At 41.3% G+C, this 20,000-nt stretch overlaps 1 protein-coding gene and 1 long non-coding RNA gene across 3 annotated transcripts in view; one reads left to right on the top strand and one right to left on the bottom strand.

The window, feature by feature from the left end:
• Positions 1–7,239, top strand: part of LOC135099542 (uncharacterized) — a 10,104-nt gene extending 2,865 nt beyond the window's left edge. The window contains exons 5-8 of the mRNA XM_064001919.1: positions 104–114; positions 5,080–5,219; positions 5,865–6,046; positions 6,516–7,239. Coding sequence (XP_063857989.1) covers positions 104–114; positions 5,080–5,219; positions 5,865–6,046; positions 6,516–7,129 — 947 coding nt within the window. The 3' untranslated portion in view covers positions 7,130–7,239. The remainder of the gene's footprint in view (positions 1–103; positions 115–5,079; positions 5,220–5,864; positions 6,047–6,515) is intronic.
• A 70-nt stretch (positions 7,240–7,309) lies between these two features.
• The window catches only part of LOC135099540 (uncharacterized), a 42,527-nt gene continuing 29,836 nt past the window's right edge, over positions 7,310–20,000 (bottom strand). The window contains exons 2-4 of one of the 2 annotated variants that reach the window (XR_010268075.1): positions 10,254–10,366; positions 8,102–8,214; positions 7,310–7,708 (exon numbers count right to left, since the gene is read on the bottom strand). This is a non-coding gene — a long non-coding RNA (uncharacterized LOC135099540). The remainder of the gene's footprint in view (positions 7,709–8,101; positions 8,215–10,253; positions 10,367–20,000) is intronic. The other variant, XR_010268076.1, reaches the window with a different exon arrangement.

The raw sequence follows: 20,000 nt of genomic DNA, 5'->3' as shown, positions 1-20,000 counted from the left end.
TTTATCCACCTTTCTTATTCCTTAGTCGCACTGTTCCCAAACAAATGTTCAGTAACACGTCACACAACAATTCTCAGGGTAAAGGTAAAATTTCTCCTACCAGGAAACTACAAGGTCTGAGCGCGTTAGTTAGGTTTACGTTGCGACACTTGGCAGTTGATACAATTTTACATGACCACACGGACTGAAAGGACACAATTCTCTTTCATTCTTTCATTCTACACTGTTATAGGAGAAGCCTTTAGCTTGTTTCTAGCTGAATTTGTTTCTTTGATTTCTGGATGGCGTTAGCACATAAATATTCAGAATTGTACTCGTAGCATCTGGTGAATTTCGTTATCTGTGGCGTGGGGGACAGAGTCGAGGGTATACAGTGAATACTTTAAACTTTTTCCTATTTATTGTTCACCGTTCAAAACGTTAGTTAAAAATGATTCAGAGATTTTCACGAACGCTTATCTTATCTTTCCTTTTTGCTACAAATGTTAACAAGAGAAAAAGCATACATAAAAAAATGAGAGGCAAGGGTTCAGCGCACGTGTGGGCGGCGGTGCAGGTGTCGACGAGTAGGCGACACACTCGGCGCAGCAAAATGGTGGAGGCTGACTGTCTTAGCCATGCCCACTCTGTTAAAGCTGTGGAGCGAGAACTGCACAGCCTTATCATGATGTCTCACTTGATGTATGACCAAGGAAGCTCAGGCTGTAGCGCGTCTGACTACAATGCAAGATTTCCCGAGTTCGAATCCTGGTTACGGCCGGGGTTTTTTTAGGACGATTGCTCGCTCCTAGGTTGACCAAGCATTAAAATGGATACCGGTTAGCTATAACTGGGAACAAAGCAAAGAACTGGCTACCCTACTCCATGTGCCGAGCCCCTATGCCAACCGCGGCTCACCTTTACGCTTTAATGATCGAGGACAATAAAGCCTTTCCTTGATGTATGACTGAGAACGGTGAAGTCGTGGTGAGAGAACAAAGCGTCTCTGAAAAGTATAGTCAGAATCCAATATAGTCTCTCTGAACGGGTTTACGTCAAGAGGAGGAAAAAAAAAAACTGCCGTAAGATAATAACACTCAACGGACTTATAAGTATCAAGGGCATAATATTCCTGAATGGCGGCGATTATAAGATTTTTCAAGACAATAATAGATCAGAAAATGTTGGATTCTCCGAGGCATGAAGGCTAAAAATATATATAATGAAAAGAAGATGGTAATGACTACACAAATGAACTCAGCATTGAAGAGAGAGAGAGAGAGAGAGAGAGAGAGAGAGAGAGAGAGAGAGAGAGAGAGAGAGAGAGAGAGAGAGAGAGAGAGAGAGAGAAGAGCTGTGTTTATTACTTAATTACTGTTATGTTTTATGGGTACCATTGCTCACGGGAACAGAGGAAGTGCAGCTGACGTTAGTATGGAGTTCACGGCTTCATAACACCTTTTATATAACGCTACACACTGTTTATTCACTTTTTAATTTTCTTTTTTTCACAATAACGCTTCTTAACTTCTCTTTATGCTTGTTGCTATTATTATCCATTACTGCTATTGCTGCTGTTGTTGTTGTTATTCATATGTACTACAGCGCAATAATATGGAAGTAAAGAGCAAGGTTTTTTTTTTTTTCTTTGTTCCTCTTCTTTTCTTACCGGTTTTCCTGCATTGTTTCAGCGTCCGTGCGGGAGGAGAAAAGGAAAGAAGCAATAATAATGGAAGAGTGTGGATGGGTGGAAAAAACAACAACAACAACAATAATACTGCTCTAGTTCTCGTGTCTTTGTTCGTGATCCGCTTGTTGCGCATCCGTATCGCTTATTTCTTTTTCCGCTTCTCGTAATGTCATTTGTTTCATCACATTTTCTGGTCTTTCTCCGGTTTTCTTATCATCATTTATTCGCGGTGGTGTTTCTGTATTCATCGCGTTCGTTTCGTTTTTTTTTTTTTGCATGTTATTTTCTCTTGTTTAAACTTTTTTTTGTAACATTTTCTTTTCTTTTTCCTCTCCTTCTTGTTCTTCTTGTCGTTCTTCATTTCTTGCTCTTGTTGCTGTTGTTGTTCTTCTTCTTCATCCTCCTCCTCCTCCTCTTCTTCTTCTTCGTTATTCTCATCTGTCGTTGTCATAATGTTCTCTCTTTACCTGTTCTTTTCTCCTTCATCATGTATTAATGTCTTGGCTGCGACGATCATTCTTTTCTTTGTTCTTCTCATCACTCTCAATGATGAACAAGAAACATCCTCTTAGGAGGGAGCTCGCCTCATAATAAAAAGCAGGACAATAAAAAAGGAAGAAAATCATGGAAGAGAAGATCAAGAGAAAGAGAAGTGAGAAGAAAATAAAATGATCTTAATACGAGGTAGTTTATGAAGTGCATCTTTGTTTTTAGATGAGATGTAATGATGACGACTATGATGATGATGATGATGATGATGACGATGGTGATAATAATGATAATAATAATAATAATAATAATAATAATAATAATAATAATAATAATAATAATAATAATAATAATAATAAAATAATAATGATACTGGAAATAAGTACAACAACAACAACAACAACAACAACAACAACAACAAAAACAACAACAACAACAACAACAACAACAACAACAACAACAACATTGGACACAAAGACAAATTTTTCCTTTAAGCAGTAAGGAGGGAACGAGAGAGAGAGAGAGAGAGAGAGAGAGAGAGAGAGAGAGAGAGAGAGAGAGAGAGAGAGAGAGAGAGAGAGAGAGAGAGAGAGAGAGAGACAAACTATACAGACAGGGAAACTACAGTACACACCCACCCACCTACCTATCACCCACCTTCCCACACACAGTAAAAAACAGAGCAGGTACATCGACTTGATATTAAGGTTACGAAAGGATACGAGGCGAGGATCCCGAAGCCCGAAGCCAGAAGCCCGACGCGTGAGAGGAAGCACGAGTAGCGACGAGCGTGTGGCGGAAAGCCGGCGGTAGGGGGGGGGAAGAAGAACAGAAAAGGGAAACAAACGAGACCAGGAAACAGGGGCAGGGTTACATGACGATACCAGAGAGAGAGAGAGAGAGAGAGAGGCATGAAGTTATGACAGAGATTAGCTTTAATATTTTTGTTTAAGTCTGCTGCCTCAGTTCTCTTATTCTGCCGAGGATGAAACGGGAACGAGAAGGGCTGTGGGGGAGGGAGGGAGGGAGGGAGGGAGAGGGAGGGAGGGAAGAAATACGGTAAGGGAGTAAGGGCGGGAATATAGAATGAAAGAATGAATAAATGAATGATGCATGGAGTCGAAAAGGAAGAAAGGAAAGAAAAAAACGGATGGAAAGTAGAAGTAAGACAGTAAGGAGTGATGGAGGGAAGGAAGAAAGATAAGAAAATAGGAGGGGAGGAGGCAAAGGAGATAGGAGAGGAGCACGGAGGGAAGGAGTGAAGTATGTATTGAAGGAAGGAAAAAAAAGAAAGAAGGAAAAAAACCTTAAGGAGGAAGCAGCAAAGTAAAGAGGCCAAGGAAAGGAAGAAGGGAAGGAAGGAAGGAAGGAAGGAACGAAGAAACGAAGGGAAATCATAGTAAATGCATAGTAAAATGAAGGATGACTGGTGGGGAAAGAAGCTAGAGGGAACATATATCGATAAAGTCAACATCTGGGCGGCTGGGTGGCTGGACAGACACAGATGGATGCCTCACCAACAAATACACTCCGATACCTTAAAGATGAGAACGGGGACGCTGAAGAAGGCAATGATGAAGGCACTTTTGGCTGCTGCAGAGGAGGAGAGGGAAAAAGAGAGAGGGAGAGAGAGAGAGAGAGAGAGAGAGAGGGAGTGGGAAGGAGTGCAGAAATCAGGTGTGTGTGTGTGTGTGGCATGCTGATGGAGGTGATGGAGGTGGTGGTGGTGGTGGTGGCGGTGAGGGAAGGAAAAAGAAGGGCAAGCAAGCGTGTATGTATGTTTGTTCTGGGTCAGTGCACCGCCGCCTTCACTGAGAGCACCTTTAGTATATACATGAGGCGGAGGGAGAGCTGCTGCTTGTGATACTGTGGTGGTGATGGTGGTGGTGGTGGTGGTGGTGGTTGAAGGTGGTGTAGTGTGTGGAAGTTGAGAATGAAGTAAGTATGAGCGGGGGATGGATGAGTGAGAAAGTTAGCCGAGAGAGAAAGAGAGAGAGAGAGAGAGAGAGAGAGTAAAAAAGGTAATAGCGTCGCAAGTGACACCTGGTAACCACAATTAGGAGAGAGCGGTACTTCTCCCACCCAGAATTTGCTTGGAGCGGGGATCGAACTTGCAAGCTTTCAACAGCCACGCACGTACCATAAAGCCAACTCCCGTGAGAGAGAGAGAGAGAGAGAGAGAGAGAGAGAGAGAGAGAGAGAGAGAGAGAGGGGAAAAAGAGCTGAAATGTGAGAAAATTTGTCGAAACGAGTGGCCCCCAGCTGGGTTGAGGAGGAGGGTGAGTGGAAGTAAAGGAGAGGAGTACGGGAAGGCAAAGGGCGGGTGTGGTAAAGGCATGGAGAGTGAACGTGTGAGACTAAGGTGCAATGGCAGGCTGGGAAAAACATTAAACCACGACTGTAAAGGTGGAAGGAATGCAGGTGTGTGTGTGTGTGTGTGTGTGTGTGTGTGTGTGTATGTGTGTGTGGTGGGGGGATACTGGAAGGAGGGAGAATGCTCGTATAAAGGTGAAAATGGAGGGAGCAGCAAATAGTTAAGGATGGGGGTGAACGTGTGAGACTGTGGGCCCATTCATTAAACATTCATTAAACATTAGGGTTACTGGCCCGCAATCCGAATCCCCAACGTCGGGCATCCTACTACGAAACTGGCGCGCTGATTTTTTAAACAGAAAACGGCAACCCGACGTTCGTACGAGGTTATCGGAAGAGTTGGCAGCCTTTGCTCCCGATATTGGTAGACCTGAGCACATATAAACAAATCCACGTGCTACCTTTACTTCGCCCACAGCTTCGCCGCTATCATGAGTGTGCCTGCCTCTTCTGTTCTCCTCCTCTCTCCACGAGAAAAAGCTGTCGCACTCACAAATGCTCAACGCCAGAGACTGTCTGAGGTGATAACTTCAAAGAAAATCCTGTAGGATCATTCTACAGACTTCAACGGGATAAGAAAAAAAAAACAGAAAGCTTGGGAGGAAGTAGCTGCTGAATTCAACCTCAGCTACCCTGCTGAACGTCCCAGGACAGTAACCCAGCTCAAACGGGCTTGGGAGTACATACGGTAAGTGGATGTAAATATTCTGTATATTTTGTGTATAGCAGGTGAATTTTTGTGTTTAGCAGAGCAATAACATATTGCATCATGCTGCATCCGTAAGGGCAAGCTGAGTGTATCTCATTAATTAAATTAACACTCAGGTTTACCTCTCACAAAGGGAGTGTGTTTATCTTGCTGATCTAAATTGGGTTTTTAGCTTGCTGGTGTACTGTAAAGGGGTGTTTTTCAGCTTGCTGGTCTAGAAGGGGTGTTCTAAGCTTCCTGGTCTAAGGGGGGTGTTTTTAGCTTGCTGATCTAAAGGGGGTGTTTTAAGCTTGCTGGTCTAAGGGGGGGTGTTTTTAGCTTGCTGGTATCTCACAAGTAGCATATACCATTTCTTACCTGCCCTTTATATGATTAATGGATTATTAATATTTTTTTCTTTAGCAAATATTTAAGAAAAGCTCCATGGTAAACAGCAATATTAGGTTAAGTTCAGGTTAGGTTCAGGTTAGTTTTTTACTTGGAAATATAAGAAATGGAATTAAGAAATAAAGTACACAGACAATAAATGAATATTATTATATTTGTCCAAATCATTCCTAACTGAATATTCTGTACAGCACTACTGGCATTGTTTAGTAATCTACATTATGTTCATGCTTACAGAGTGAAGAAGAATCACAAGAAATTTCTTCATGAGTCCTTCAAGACTGGTGGAGGGCCATCACCAAAACCAGTCACAGATGACTTCTTGGCTGTTGCAACAGATGCACTGGCTGTGGAGCTGCAATTTGCAGACAACCAGCTAGATAGCTTAGTACCCATAGTCATAAGAGAAGAGGAAGTGGGTCTGTATTTTGGCTTTCTTTTCTGTTAGTCTTTAATCATATACACAATCTTACTTATTGCCTTCATTTTTCATACTATTTCTTTCCCCATTTGTTATTATTATTTTTTTTTTTGGACAGTAGGCTGCCCTGGCAACTGTGAAATTATCATGAATACGTTGTTTTTTGGATATGTTCATGCATTGTCATATAATTCTGTTTCATTCAGTAAATTTACAGTTACTAGAAATTTAGGAAATACACAACATGTAGTGCGCAATAGCGTTGATAGTAAAATTAACGTTAATGGCCATGGACATCAATGTTAAAAGTGGAGTTAAAGTTAGGTTAGGTTCAGCTAGGTTGGTATAGGTTAGGTTAGGTTAGATTAGCATATTTTCATTTGTGTGCACTGGTAGTGATTGATGCATCATAAACATCTTTGTAAAAATTTTGTTTCCTGTTTTAACATTAACTTCTCATCTAGCAGAAATAATTGACGACGACATGCTTCCTGCATGTACAATAGCAGCAGGACCATCGACAACACCAGCAGCAGGACCAGCAACAGCACCAGCAGCAGGACCAGCAACAGCACCAGCAGCAGGACCAGTGACAGCACCACCACCAGGACCAGCAACAGCACCAGCAGCAGGACCAGCAACAGAACCACCACCAGGACCAGCAACAGCACCACCACCAGGACCAGCTTCAGCACCACCAACAGTTACAGCAACAGCACCAGCAATGGCACCAGCAACACCACCAGCAGGGCCAGCAACAGCACCAGGAGGAACATCACAAACTGGACCCTCCACCCGTAGAGGCCGAAAGAGACCCCTACGCAGTGAGAGGGAGGAATGTTTCCGCGCTATTCGAGAAGGTGCAGAGACCTTCAATGACGACTTGAAAGTGTCATTGCAAAACTTCTCTGCTCTATGTGAGAAGCTTGGCAATCAAGCTGAAGTGGCAGCAAATGCATTTGCTCAGGCAATGCAAACATCAACAAATGCATTTGTTCAGACTATGCATAATGTTGATAGCACTATGGAACAAGTACGCAAGTACTACAGCCCAGCTTCTGGGAGACCCAGCAGTCTGTAAGTATCCTGTGTGTGTGTGTGTGTGTGTGTGTGTGTGTGTGTGTGTGTGTGGTGTGTGTGTGTGTGTGTGTCTGTGTGTGTGTGTGTGTGTGTGTGTGGTGTGTGTGTGTGTGTGTGTGTGTGTGTGTGTGTGTGTGTGTGTTGTATATTTGAGTGAAAATAAATAAAAAAAACAAACAAATCTTGACCTCCATTTATTTTCATGACCTACACTTTGAGGGTTCATATATGATTATATATAACATTTCTTTCATGTCTTGTCCTTCACAGGAAAATATATAATTATATCCTACATGGTACTTGTATCTTGTATTGAGTCACATAACAATGTATCAAATGACAGATGCAATAGAGTTTAAGATTGAACTGATATGCATTACAATTTTGGGATAGAGGAAAGCACTTCCACTTGGCCAAGAAGGGTGTGAATGCACTCCTTTGACAGCCGGTACCTCCGAATGAACTCATCCTCAGAGTAGGCAGCAAAAGGGTTTTGGTGATCCTTGACCAGTCTCCTTGGTAACCTTGCTTGATCAGCTCGATCAGCATGTTGAAGGTGCACAAGAGCAAGAATGCCAGCCTAAAAAGAAATTCATCTTCTTAAGTCCTCCCTCACAAAAAATACTAGCAAAATTAATGTTATCAATAATATTATCAATAACAATGCCATAATATGAAATGTCAACATATATGGGAAGCAGAGCTAAAGCCTGCTGGCCTGAACAGCTCACTGGCTGTCTGGCTAGCTGGCGGCTGTCAGAGACCTGCTCCATCACAATAACAATAAATTAACCTGCGTGAGATGGCAAAACTAATCAAAACAAAGTTAATTCACCATAAATAATAATACCAAAACAACTTGACCCACAGCTATCCTGCAGCTGTTCTGCAAGCTTTTCTAACGACAAACAGCTTCCACACATATTATTTGGGCTCTGCATGTAATATTGACAAGTAATAGTGCTATACATACCATGGTTGAAGCTCCAGGAAGGTGTAGAGATGTTGGTAAGAAGTGAAGACAGGCTAGAAGCTTGCGCCACGACAACAGGCCCCTAGGCATACGTCACGTCCAAACACCAAGTTCTTTTAAAAAGTTTAAGTACTGACAAAAAATATTGTATTCGTGTAATAATATGTTTAACCTGCATTATTACGTATTTCCATACAATCATAACACATTTCTGCTATGAATGAGAGGATAATACATTCTCAAGCAAAATTCGTAGGTGCTTTCGGAGGGTGTCAGGCTCCCGAAAGATTTCTCTCCGAACGTGTCAATATTTTTTTTGGATTCAGACGCAGACGCCCGACATTTCGGGCTCCAGGAGTGTTTAATAAATCGACTTCACCGGATTCGGAATGCGGGCCACTAACCCTAATGTTTAATAAATGGGCCCACAGGGCCCATTTATTAAACATTATTGTTATTAAACATGTGTGTGTGTGTGTGTGTGTGTGTGTGTGTGTGTGTGTGTGTGGAGGTGAGGTGTTGAGCAGTGTAGTGTGCTGAAGGATGCAGGGAGACGCGAGGTTTGGCAGGCAGGGTGTAACATCAAATTAAAAAAAGAGGTTACACACACACACACACACACACACGACTAAAACTCCACTATTGATAATATAGTTTTAACGCTGACAATTCTACTACTATTACTACTACTACTACTACTACTACTACTACTACTACTACTACTACTACTACTACTACTACTTCTTCCTCTCCTTCTTCTTCTTCTTCCTCTTCTTCTTCTTCTTCTTCTTCTTCTTCTTCTTCTTCTTCTTCTTCTTCTTTTTCTTTTCATTCTCCTTCTTCTCCTCTCCATTTTATCATCATCGCATTATCATCATCATTATAATCATCATCAATCACAATTATCATTATAAGAACAAAAGGAACCAATGCACCATTATATATATACATAAGAGCATACGTAATCATGTAAATACGAAATTATTTAAGCTCTTATATACTTGTATATACTTGAACAGCCTGGTTACTACAATAAGAATGGTGCAATCAGGTATAACACGAACGCAACTGATAATTCTGGACCTTGTAGTCAAAACACGCCAATAAAACTTACGAGCAAAAATATTAGAAGTTACGAGCGCACCGAGGTAATCTCACATACATAATTACTGCCCCTTCAGGAGTACATAGCGTTCTGAGAGGGGAGGGATTTCTTCTCCGACTAAAGACAATGGCTCGAGCTGGCACAAAAAATCTAGTCTCTGTGACGTGAGTCGAGGTGAGGTGTGTGAAATGATGAAGCCCTACAGTAAGTAAACCTTGCCTAGCGCAGAAAGGTGGAGGTTATACATGGGCCGCCACGTGTAGGTCTGATGGGTTCTTGCTGCTCCCCTTATTTCCTAACGCTCTTATGACAGTGTAGTAAATCAGAGAGTGTGTTGTTAGTTAAGGTGTAGAGACGTCACCATGCAGGACCTCCTCACCATGACTTTACCATGAAGTTAACTCGAGAGAGAGAGAGAGAGAGAGAGAGAGAGAGAGAGAGAGAGAGAGAGAGAGAGAGAGAGAGAGAGAGAGAGAGAGAGAGAGAGAGAGAGCATAACCGATCCACAGAGATGAAGCTTGAATGACCAGTATGACGGTGAAGTGATGGAGAGAGCCATGTTTGAGTCCCGGTAATGCCTGTCTCATTTTCGCCACCTCCCCGACCTTAATTCACCTTAATGTAACGCATCCAGGCTGGGGCGGTGCTTGTGGTGAGAGCAGCACGTGGGAGGCAGGGTAACATGTACAGCCATGGTCAATATCAAACAACATGCTGGATTCCTTCCCCCTCCCTCATTCTGTGCTTACCTTCTCCCCTCAGTCTGAAGTCACCGGGTTAGCTGGGAATCAATTTGTCATAATTTTTTTTTTCTATGAGGAGGCTCAGTAGATCAGAACTTTTAAGATTGAGAAAGTCGTTTCTTTGCATTGTGTTTAGCTTTTTTACCTCAATCTAAAGTCCTGCAGTTTATTGAGAATCTATGTATTTCCAATTTTTTTTTTTTTGTGAGCAGATTGTCAGCAGGTCACAAAAGTTAAGATTGAGAGAGAACACAAAACACAGTGAAGGTGAGGATAGGTTGCTTCACTTATATAATCACATTACCTTCCAGTCCGAGGTGTCTAAATGTAGCAGTTTTAAAGGTGCTGTCCACGTTATCAGTGTTGAGGGTGTTGAGAATCTGCAGCCCTGTAGTGCGTGTGAGGGAGGGTCTCGTTCTGACGGTGGAAAGGTGAGGCCAATGAATAAAGGTCATAGAGCTGGAATGGAGGTGAGGAGCGGAAAATGCCATCTGGATAAAGAGAGAAAAGAGAGAAGAGCTCGTTTAAGACACATATATATAAATGTTTCGCAATGTGGATCGCTTAAGTCACGTTGCTGACAAGTCGTGAGAAAAGCTACATGTTAGAATAAAGGAAATACACACAACAAATCTAAACTACATGATGAAAAGTTACATGTCAGAATTACGATGAGACTTTCTATCTTATATCATGAAAAAGCTAAACTATATCATGAAATATGTATGTCAGAATTAGATCATGTCAGAATTAAAAAGACCATTCAAAACCTTCTTTAAATTACGTGTATCATGAATGTACTGCTCGTGGGCAATTTTCACATCCCCGTGCGTTAGTTCTCACAAGCTTTGATTCATTTTCATGCCCTGCCATCCTGTGAATAGCTCTTGTTAAACCTTCATTTCCGTCACCCCTGGATCATAGTCACTTATGTAATTTAGCTAAATGTCACATCAGGATTATTTTCCTATTCGTTGCCCTGTTACCTTGAATAATAACAGCAACAATAAAAAAAAGCAACAGCAACAACTACAATAATTATAATAACAATAACAATATCAATAACAACAATACCGTCTACCTCAGCCTACTTGGAGGGGTCGAACACGCGTGGCCGATGACAGGCACGTCCCCGAGACAGATGAGCCTCTCAGGAGCACCTGGCAACACTCGGGAGGGTGATGCCCATTCCCGGCCCTTGTCACCATCACGGCAGATATGAAGGGTGTGTGTTATTGCCGCTCCGTAAACAGGTGGTGCAAGATGACACCAGCGGCACAATACCATCAGTGAAAGACCGATGACCGCCCCAAGCCAGCCAGCCATGACCCCATTCAGTCGTAACATCAATCACGTGAAATGGATTAATCTCGCGTCCCATCGCCCTTAATAGTCTGCATAGGTGGCTAGATCGTCAGTCAAGAAGGGGATAACACACACACACACACACACACACACACACACACACACACACAGTACATTTATCGCTTTGCTGGCACTTGGTTGACATTCGCTGTCGACTATTTGCTGCACAGAATCCGAAATGGTTCCCAAGAAGCGTTCCAGATACACACACACACACACACACACACACACACACACACACACACACACACACACACACACACACACACACATACACACACACACACCTGTTGTTGTTGTTGTTGTTGTTGTTGGTGCTGTTGTTGCTACGTATGATGGATTTCCTATTATGATCTTTACTCGGTAACCTCTGTTTGTTTGAGTGTCAGTCTAGTGGTTATATTATTGTTATTATTATTATTATTATTATTATTATTATTATTATTATTATTATTGCTGTTGTTATTGTTGTTGCTGTTGTTAATGTTACTGTTGTTGTTGTTGTTGTTGTTGTTGTAGTTATCAACATTACTGTTATTATTATTGTTATTATTACCATCATCATTATCATTATCATTATTATTATTTTCATTGTTGACAGTACCACTACTATCACTACTACTACTACTACTACTACTACTACTACTACTACTACTGCTGTTGCCATTATCATCGCCATCACTTCAAGAGAGGTCTGCATAGAGCACCGCGATGTGGCAGCCTGGGATAGCTGTGTTTAAGTCTTCCCAAAGCTCGGGTGACCAGTGAGTGTTACGAGCCAATGGTGAGATCGACATGTCATCTTAACTGCACCCTTGACACGTGCAGCCTGTTCAGTGACGCACGGGGTAGGTGAGTGACTGAGGCCATTCATTTATGTCATAGCGGTAATCATTGGGTTTATTGTTTAATCCTCACTAAGCCCTTCCCACGACACACCTTGCGTTACCATCACTTCTCCGCTACATTAAGTTTCAGTTTTAATGAAAGAATTCGTCGATCTTCAGGGAAACTGCAAAGGTTTAAATAGATTAATGGATAAGGATGAGAGGTGGAAAAAGGCAGGGATGTTTCATGCAGGGACTGCCACGTGTAAGCCAGATGGATTTTTGCAGTTTTATTTTCTTAGTATTTTCTTACGTTCTTACCTATATGTAGCTAGGTAGCTCGGCTCACACAGTAATAATTGACAAGGACGTGATCAATCATTCATTACTGACAAAAAAAAAAAAGCTTCCTCTTTTCGGTTCATCTAATCTGCAACAGACTTCATGACTTTTTAAACACGACGCCCACAGGCCACAGAAGCTAAAATGGCATGAGATTCTTCTTCTTTTTTTTTTCTTTCAGAATATGATTGACGTTTGCTTGCGAACTGGTATATACTGGCGCTGCTTGACCATTGTAAGTCTGTTCTGTGACTTTTTTTTATTTTGTTTTGCCGAAAGCTTTATTAATTTCCTGTTCATTTCCATAACGGTCAACCAAAAAAATAAGTCCCTAATTTCGTCTTGTTCTTTACTCTCATGGTATTTTAAATGTCCTTTGACCAATTACCTGTGCGCATTGTCAGCCCTCGTGAAATTGCTATTCTTTAATTAATCGATTATTACCTTCACTACCTACAAAATATACACCGTAGAAAAATATCTGTCTTTAGCCACACAGACTTACCAGCACTGAGAAGACCCGCCACCGCCATTGCCACTTGTTTTGTCTACGAGCATGCTAGGCGCTGGGCACTATGAATTGATGTGTAGTGGGTTGAGATTGAGAGATCGCATATTACCAAAGCATCCATCTTTTCACACGGGACCAGGTCAGTAAGGGGACCAAGACTCCTCACCACGGCAGTAAAAGTCTATGAGGTCACCTGATTTATAATTTATGGGTTGAAAAGTTTATATAAAAAGCATGAAATGTCGTGCGCAAGCAATTAAGATAGGGAGAAAATTTTGCTGATAGTCTTGAAAGAAAAGGCGAAGGGGAGGAGGAGAAGAAGAAGAAGAAGAAGGAAAAAATCTTATAAAAGAAAAACTGAGGCATTTCCATTTCTCCATTTTCGACAAATTTTTTAGTTTATTTCAATGTACTTCCCGAGTCGAAAACTTTCCGCGTCCCTTCCTCCCGCGACACATATATGTCAGTTTTAATACTAATGCGTAAGCTGACCACAAACTTATTCTTTCATGTGTTTCCTGGCAATCTGTGGTGCAGCAAGTCATGCTTCACTTAGATGCCATCCTTCCCTTTCAACTTTAACTTTCTTCAAGAAGTAATTCTTGTCACCTTAGAATCTAAGCGGCTCTTTCTTGGTTCATCAAACTCAACAACGTTACCTAGTCTTCCTTTTCTTTAAGACTCTGCAGCTCTTATCCTGCACAAATAAGCGTGGAGGTCGCTGGTCGCTTTGACAGCGTGAAAGCAGACATAAGATCTGCAATGAGTGAAGAAGCAAAGGCGATTACGGAGAGTGGTGGTGGGCAGACTGCTGTGGGCGTGCTGGATTGATCTGGCCAGTGTTTTAACATTTCAAGATATATCAATATATATCAGTCTTTGCGCAGTGTTGAGGATATGTATGAACCCGGGAACCTTGACAAAAGACCATAATTTTCTATGCCACTATGATATCCGGTTACTGAGGTGTAATAGATAAGGAATAGATAGGAACACGTAAGGAAAAACGGACTGAATATGACCAATTTCCATTTATAAAAAATGCAGGAAATTTTCTCCAGCACGTTACAAGCAATTGTGAACAAGGAACACATGAATATACTTGTACGTATGTATGTTATACACGAAATGCAATATTTCTTTCTTTCATACAAGCAGAACGAGGGCAGTGAGTTTAACGACGCGGAAAATACACGAAGGCAAGAATCTATTCTAACGAGGTGAGTACGTGCCCTGCGTCTGTGTCTGGCAGCCGTAACGCGGAGGCTAAACTTAAAACAGTGATGAACCTTAGGGCAGATGTTCCGAGGCAGGGTTCGGTCAGAATGTAGGCAAAACTCGGTCAGCGTGAACATCGATGAAGCTGCTCCTCCTTTTACGTGACTGACGACTTTTTATGAGTGAAGGCCACGAAACACTCCACCTTTGGAAAAAGCGCTGCTTGCACCAACCAAATTTCGCAGTAACAAAAAACCTAGTCAGGAGCGTTAACAGAAGCTAGTAATATTTAAAAAAATATTTCTTATGCAGCTTTTAACGTGTCCTCGAGACCAGATGTGAATTAGTTAGAATTAGTCGAGGAGGCAAGCGCGACATATACAGTACATACGAGTTTATATTTTAAACGCTGTCTATCAATAAGATGTCGTAAACTCCACTGAGCTGTTCCACCCTGACGATCAGGATAAGCGCGCACTTACGGCGATCTGTTGTCTTTGCATATAGCACAGGTTTGTACTTCTCATGCTCTCTCTGTCTATCTGGCTGTCTCTCCTCCCCTCCCCCCCCCCCCCCTCTCTCTCTCTCTCTCTCTTGATTCAGTATCTTTGTTACACTCAAAGAGTTATTGACATACAGGAAGACATGCGTGTTTTTTTATATATATTTGTTTTGTAAATAAAAAAAAATAATTGAAGCAGCATATACTGATAACCTTTTTTTTTTTTTTTTTTTTTTCCAGCATGCTGTAAGCGATCTACAAAAAACGAGAAATCTTTTTATAGCCAACATTCATATGCTTATAAACGTAAATTTTCCCATAAAACTACAATTTATAAAATTTCTACTCTGTGGTACGCACACACACACACACACACACACACACACACACACACATACACACACACACACACACACACACACACACACACACACACACACACACACACACACACAGAGAGAGAGAGAGAGAGAGAGAGAGAGAGAGAGAGAGAGAGAGAGAGAGAGAGAGAGAGAGAGAGAGAGAGAGAGAGAGAGAGAGAGAGAGAGAGAGAGAGAGAGAGAGAGAGAGAGAGATTGCAATTTTATTTGCTTGGTTTAGAAACGGAGTGTGGTGGTAGTGGATTTCTCAAATGGCATTCGCTGGATTCTTGGCTAATTCATTGCGTGCCACAGAATATTTTCGATAATCGTGCACCACTGGAGGCGTTGTGAGAAAGGACAACATTACACATCATTGAAAAAGCGAGAAAACTTCTTGGTAAGAATCCAACAATAGAAGAAAATAATGTTTTCATTTCTATGTTTCTTGAAGACCTGACAGTCTTTGTTTTCCTTTTCATTGGAATTGAAACAAAGCAAAGTTAACTATGTCTCCCTCACGAAAACAAAACCAAAACTTATTCTATTGCGCAAGACGCAGAAGGCATCCCGCTTTTTAAGATCAAGATCTAGATTAAGCCAAACTTGTCTACATTCTGAAAGGCCGTTATCGTTGTATAGAGACACGCAATATGCATCGGTAGGTTTTTGCAGGGATGAAAAATTGGCCACACTTGGTTGAAAGTAGTTTTGTATCGCATCAAATCAAATCTTGAAATTAGCGCGCGCTGGTCGGTGTCTGAGTGGGAGTGCAGGATCAATGTATTCTCTTCTTACATTTTTGCTCAGAGGGTTTTCAAGTATTTCAGTGAAATATGAAGGTACTTGGCCTCAAGTCCCATCATATAAACATAAGATATTCACTGTAACTTATCATTTACTTGAGAAAATTACTTCTTTTGCCAGTGTTGGTGCTGGTCACTTCTTATAACTCCCTTACAGTAGTGACAACAATGTTATACCGTATGTGTGTGTGTGTGTGTGTGTGTGTGTGTGTGTGTGTGTGTGTTGTATCGCTCACCCCCTACCCCTGACATATTTGAATTCCTGCTGTGGTAACTGTCAGATAAACAATGGTAGCGTTGTTTTTTCCCTCTAGTGGTTTGCCGGCAAATACGTGGATGGACAACGCTGGCGGTGGCGTGGCACAGGTTACTGCTAATAGGTGCGGGTCAGGAGAGCAATGCCGTTTGGATGGCGCGGTACAGGGGTGGGGAGAAAGATTTTGAGGATACCTTGTAACGTTGGCAGGGTGTAGGAGCGGCGTGAGCGGGGCGTGGATCAGGTGGGGGCCGTGGCCGCAAGGAAGGACAGTAGTGTGGCAGAACTAGGGAGGGAAGGACGTGCGCGCGAGCAACAGAGCAACAGTTTCCAGGCGCTGCTGCAGCCTGTAGCGCGTACTGTCTGCCAACTTTCAACCGTCTCACTTTCTGCTAAGTACTGTTGCTTGACCTCCGTGTGATGAAGTGACCGTGGTGATGAAAAATGAAAGTACGAGCGTGATTTGATAATAGGAGAACTAGTGTAAGTAGAAATAATAATGATGGGTGAGGTGGTGTAAGTACTCAGTGTTGGGAACTACTATGATGAAGCACCTGTCGGATACACCTGTGCTGCGCCTCAGGTCAGTGCCGTCCTTTACCCCTCCCTTAGTGTTGCTGTCACTCAGGTTTCTCATAACAGTATAAGAACACAAGCACACTACCATAGCAGCTCTTTGGACATAAGTAATGGCACCTTCTCTCATGCACATCCATAAACCTGTCCTGCCTGCTCTTAAACTTTTCTGTCATACATACACTAACTACATAGCGGATTTTTCTGCTTCGTTTCTTCACTCTCTCTCTCCCATTAGTGAAAAAAAAAAATCTACTTATTTCTTTCTTTAGTAACCACCTCGGGAATCGATTATCACGGTCAGAGCCTCAACAATTATTTTTTAAGTCTTTTTAAAATTTTACACGAATTCAAGGACTTTAATCAACGGGTGGCGCCGGATTGTCTTTCTCAGGAGTGCAGATCGAGGTGTTGAAACTCATACACGTGCAGTAAATACGATCAATATTATGACTCTAGGCAGCAATGGACCGTTTTCCAGCTCTGAGGTCCAGGCTTGCTAGTTCTCCCAAGTCTCTTTCGCAATGTCAACTAGCGTGATTAGTTTCATTAATTATTACATACTGAGGGGAGTTTTCTCTGACAGACAGCACACTGCACGTACTCTTACTAACCTGGGCCTGCCACTTCGCTCACAACTCACAGTCTGCTGAGATCATCTTACAAAACCTCAGCATCACGAACAAATCCAATTAGCAGACCTACTTTTTTAGTGTCGCGAGCAAATTAGCCAATTTACATACTTATTCCTCAATTTACATAATTAATGCGTATAATGAATAGTATAATACGGAACTTTGGGAACGACTCTTGTAATAGAACGCCATTTTGATTTTTCATTAAGTTGGAACTTTTTCTTGCTTTATACACCAAAATTTAGGTCATTCAATTGCGTAACTAAACTCTGATGAGCCCTGCTTGTGGTCCAACGCCATTTTTATTTATTTATTTGATTTATTTTTTGTTATTAAGTTGGTATTTGCTCCCTGGACTAAGCCACGCCCTAATCCCAGCCAAGACATTGCGCTCTATTAAGTGAACTTTTATTCTTCCTGGAGCCCTCTAATGAGGTACTCCGTCAAGCGCTTTATTATAATCAACGTATATTATAATTTTCGTCGTTATCTTCCGCCTCGTTTTATCTCGTGAGGAAAGACAAAATAACAGTGGCGTGGTGCTCTTGCTGGTGTTACTCCAGATATATATGCCCGCCTCACTGCCAGAACAAACTATTTTTTTTTTTCTGTTGATTAGCGTTGTGTGCTTCATTGCTATGTTAATATGAGCCATTAACTTTGCAATCATTGTTGTGTATTTTTTTTTTTTTTTTGGAGAATCAATTAGGGGGATTAACGTCGGAATTTTGTTAGGCTCTGTAGAGAGAGAGAGAGAGAGAGAGAGAGAGAGAGAGAGAGAGAGAGAGAGAGAGAGAGAGAGAGAGAGAGAGAGAGAGAAACTCTTGCAGTGATAATGGAATATATAATAATGAAATACGTTTTTTTTCCTTACTAGAAATAAAAATAATAGCCAACAAGATAGCAGCAATTATGAAAAAAAAAGGTATTTGCTGAATCTATCTTGTAAATTATGAACAAGTATTAATGCTATAATTAGTTGAGACATTTTACTGATAATCGATAAAAGTTTAACATGCAACTTAATTAACTATCTATTTTCCTCCTTAACGCTACCTAACATGTTTGTCTGTTAACAATAGTGGCTCCCAAATTGACATGCTCGTACTCTTAACATATACATGTGAGATAATCGCTGATCATTCTGTTAATTATCATTATCAATAAACAAGTGAGCTGTGTGATCGTAATGAAAGTGTGATGGATGCAGTTATCAACAAACAGTAAAAAAAAAAAAATGTATATATATATATATATATATATATATATATATATATATATATATATATATATATATATATATATATATATATATATATATATATATATATATATATATATATGGTAGCAGGAGGCGCGTGTGTGCAATCATGATCTGGAAGATGGGACGTAGCCTGTGAAATATGGAAATTCCTGGTCTATAGAATCTAAGTAGCTTTCTAGTAACCGCCGACTCAAAATATGTTGAAAGAAAGATGCCTAAGGACGTGAAAATATTGTCGTAGGTGAAGGAAATCCCTTACCTTTCTCTTTGTTCTCCTTGAATAAGTAATCAGCATCTTGCATCAGAGTGTGGCTCTGTCGTGTACACAGTGACAAAAGTATTCATTCTCAGTTTTGCTTGTGTTTTCAGCATGGTTTGTTAACTCGCTATCATCTCTCTTCAAAGGCCCATTCAGTCCCTGCCTTCCGTTCCGTACAAATGAAAGAACAATTTTGCCTCAAATTTCCCCTCCCTTGCCACCCTAATCTCGTAATTCTTTTTCGCCCTCCACATATTTTCCATACTGTTCTCACTAATTCAATATAACCATCCACGAGATCTGCTCCCCCACGTTTTAATCTGCTCCAAATTTCCTGCTTCATTCCCGTTTCCCGCATTAACCTGTCCCTCATCCTGGCATCTTGCATCAATCGTCCTGCGGAATGTGAAGTGATGCTTATGGTTTTTTGTCCCTCAGTAACTTTTTGATCAAACTTTGTGTATTGACTTTCCCACACTGACCTCTCGACCTACTTGTGATACTTTGACCCTTGCGGCGCCTCTAAACCTTGGCTTACTGTGACTTGGCTTCACCTCTTTAACCCTTTCGCTGTTATTCGCCTCATTTTTTCCTGTCACTAACCACTCTGAGATATTTTTTTACCTACGTACACCTTCAAATATTATACCGATTACAAACTGCACGATCTATTCTCTTTTATTCCCTTCTTTCTGTATATACTTATAAAGATTTCATTTTTTTTAGAGCTGTGCATTATTGGTTATCACTGTGAAAGGGTTAACTGAGTGTTTGGTCCTTCAAGGAATCACACCATTCTATAAAAAATTGATCTACTTGTCCTCCTTTCTTTATTTAAATGGCAAAGTAATCGTTGTTAACACCACGTCTGTTCCTGCTGCCTTTGGTTCATGGTTACTTGCTTATGAAGTTATCATTAACAAAAGAAAGGAAATGTCTGGTTGATGCTCACACACGACATTGGTGTGGTCAATATTGTTATAATCCGAGGTTCCTCTAATGCAGACCTTGCCACACGGACACCTTAATTACCTGTTGCCCTGAAAGAATACTCTCTCCCTGCTGAGATTACAGACATGTTTGGAATGTTGGTAGTCATTCTCTCCTCCATCACCATGTCAAGTAATGAGA

This window comes from Scylla paramamosain, unplaced genomic scaffold, assembly GCF_035594125.1.
Source record: "Scylla paramamosain isolate STU-SP2022 unplaced genomic scaffold, ASM3559412v1 Contig144, whole genome shotgun sequence".
In the NCBI taxonomy this organism is placed as follows: domain Eukaryota; kingdom Metazoa; phylum Arthropoda; class Malacostraca; order Decapoda; family Portunidae; genus Scylla; species Scylla paramamosain.
This window is presented reverse-complemented; position numbering and strand designations above follow the sequence as displayed.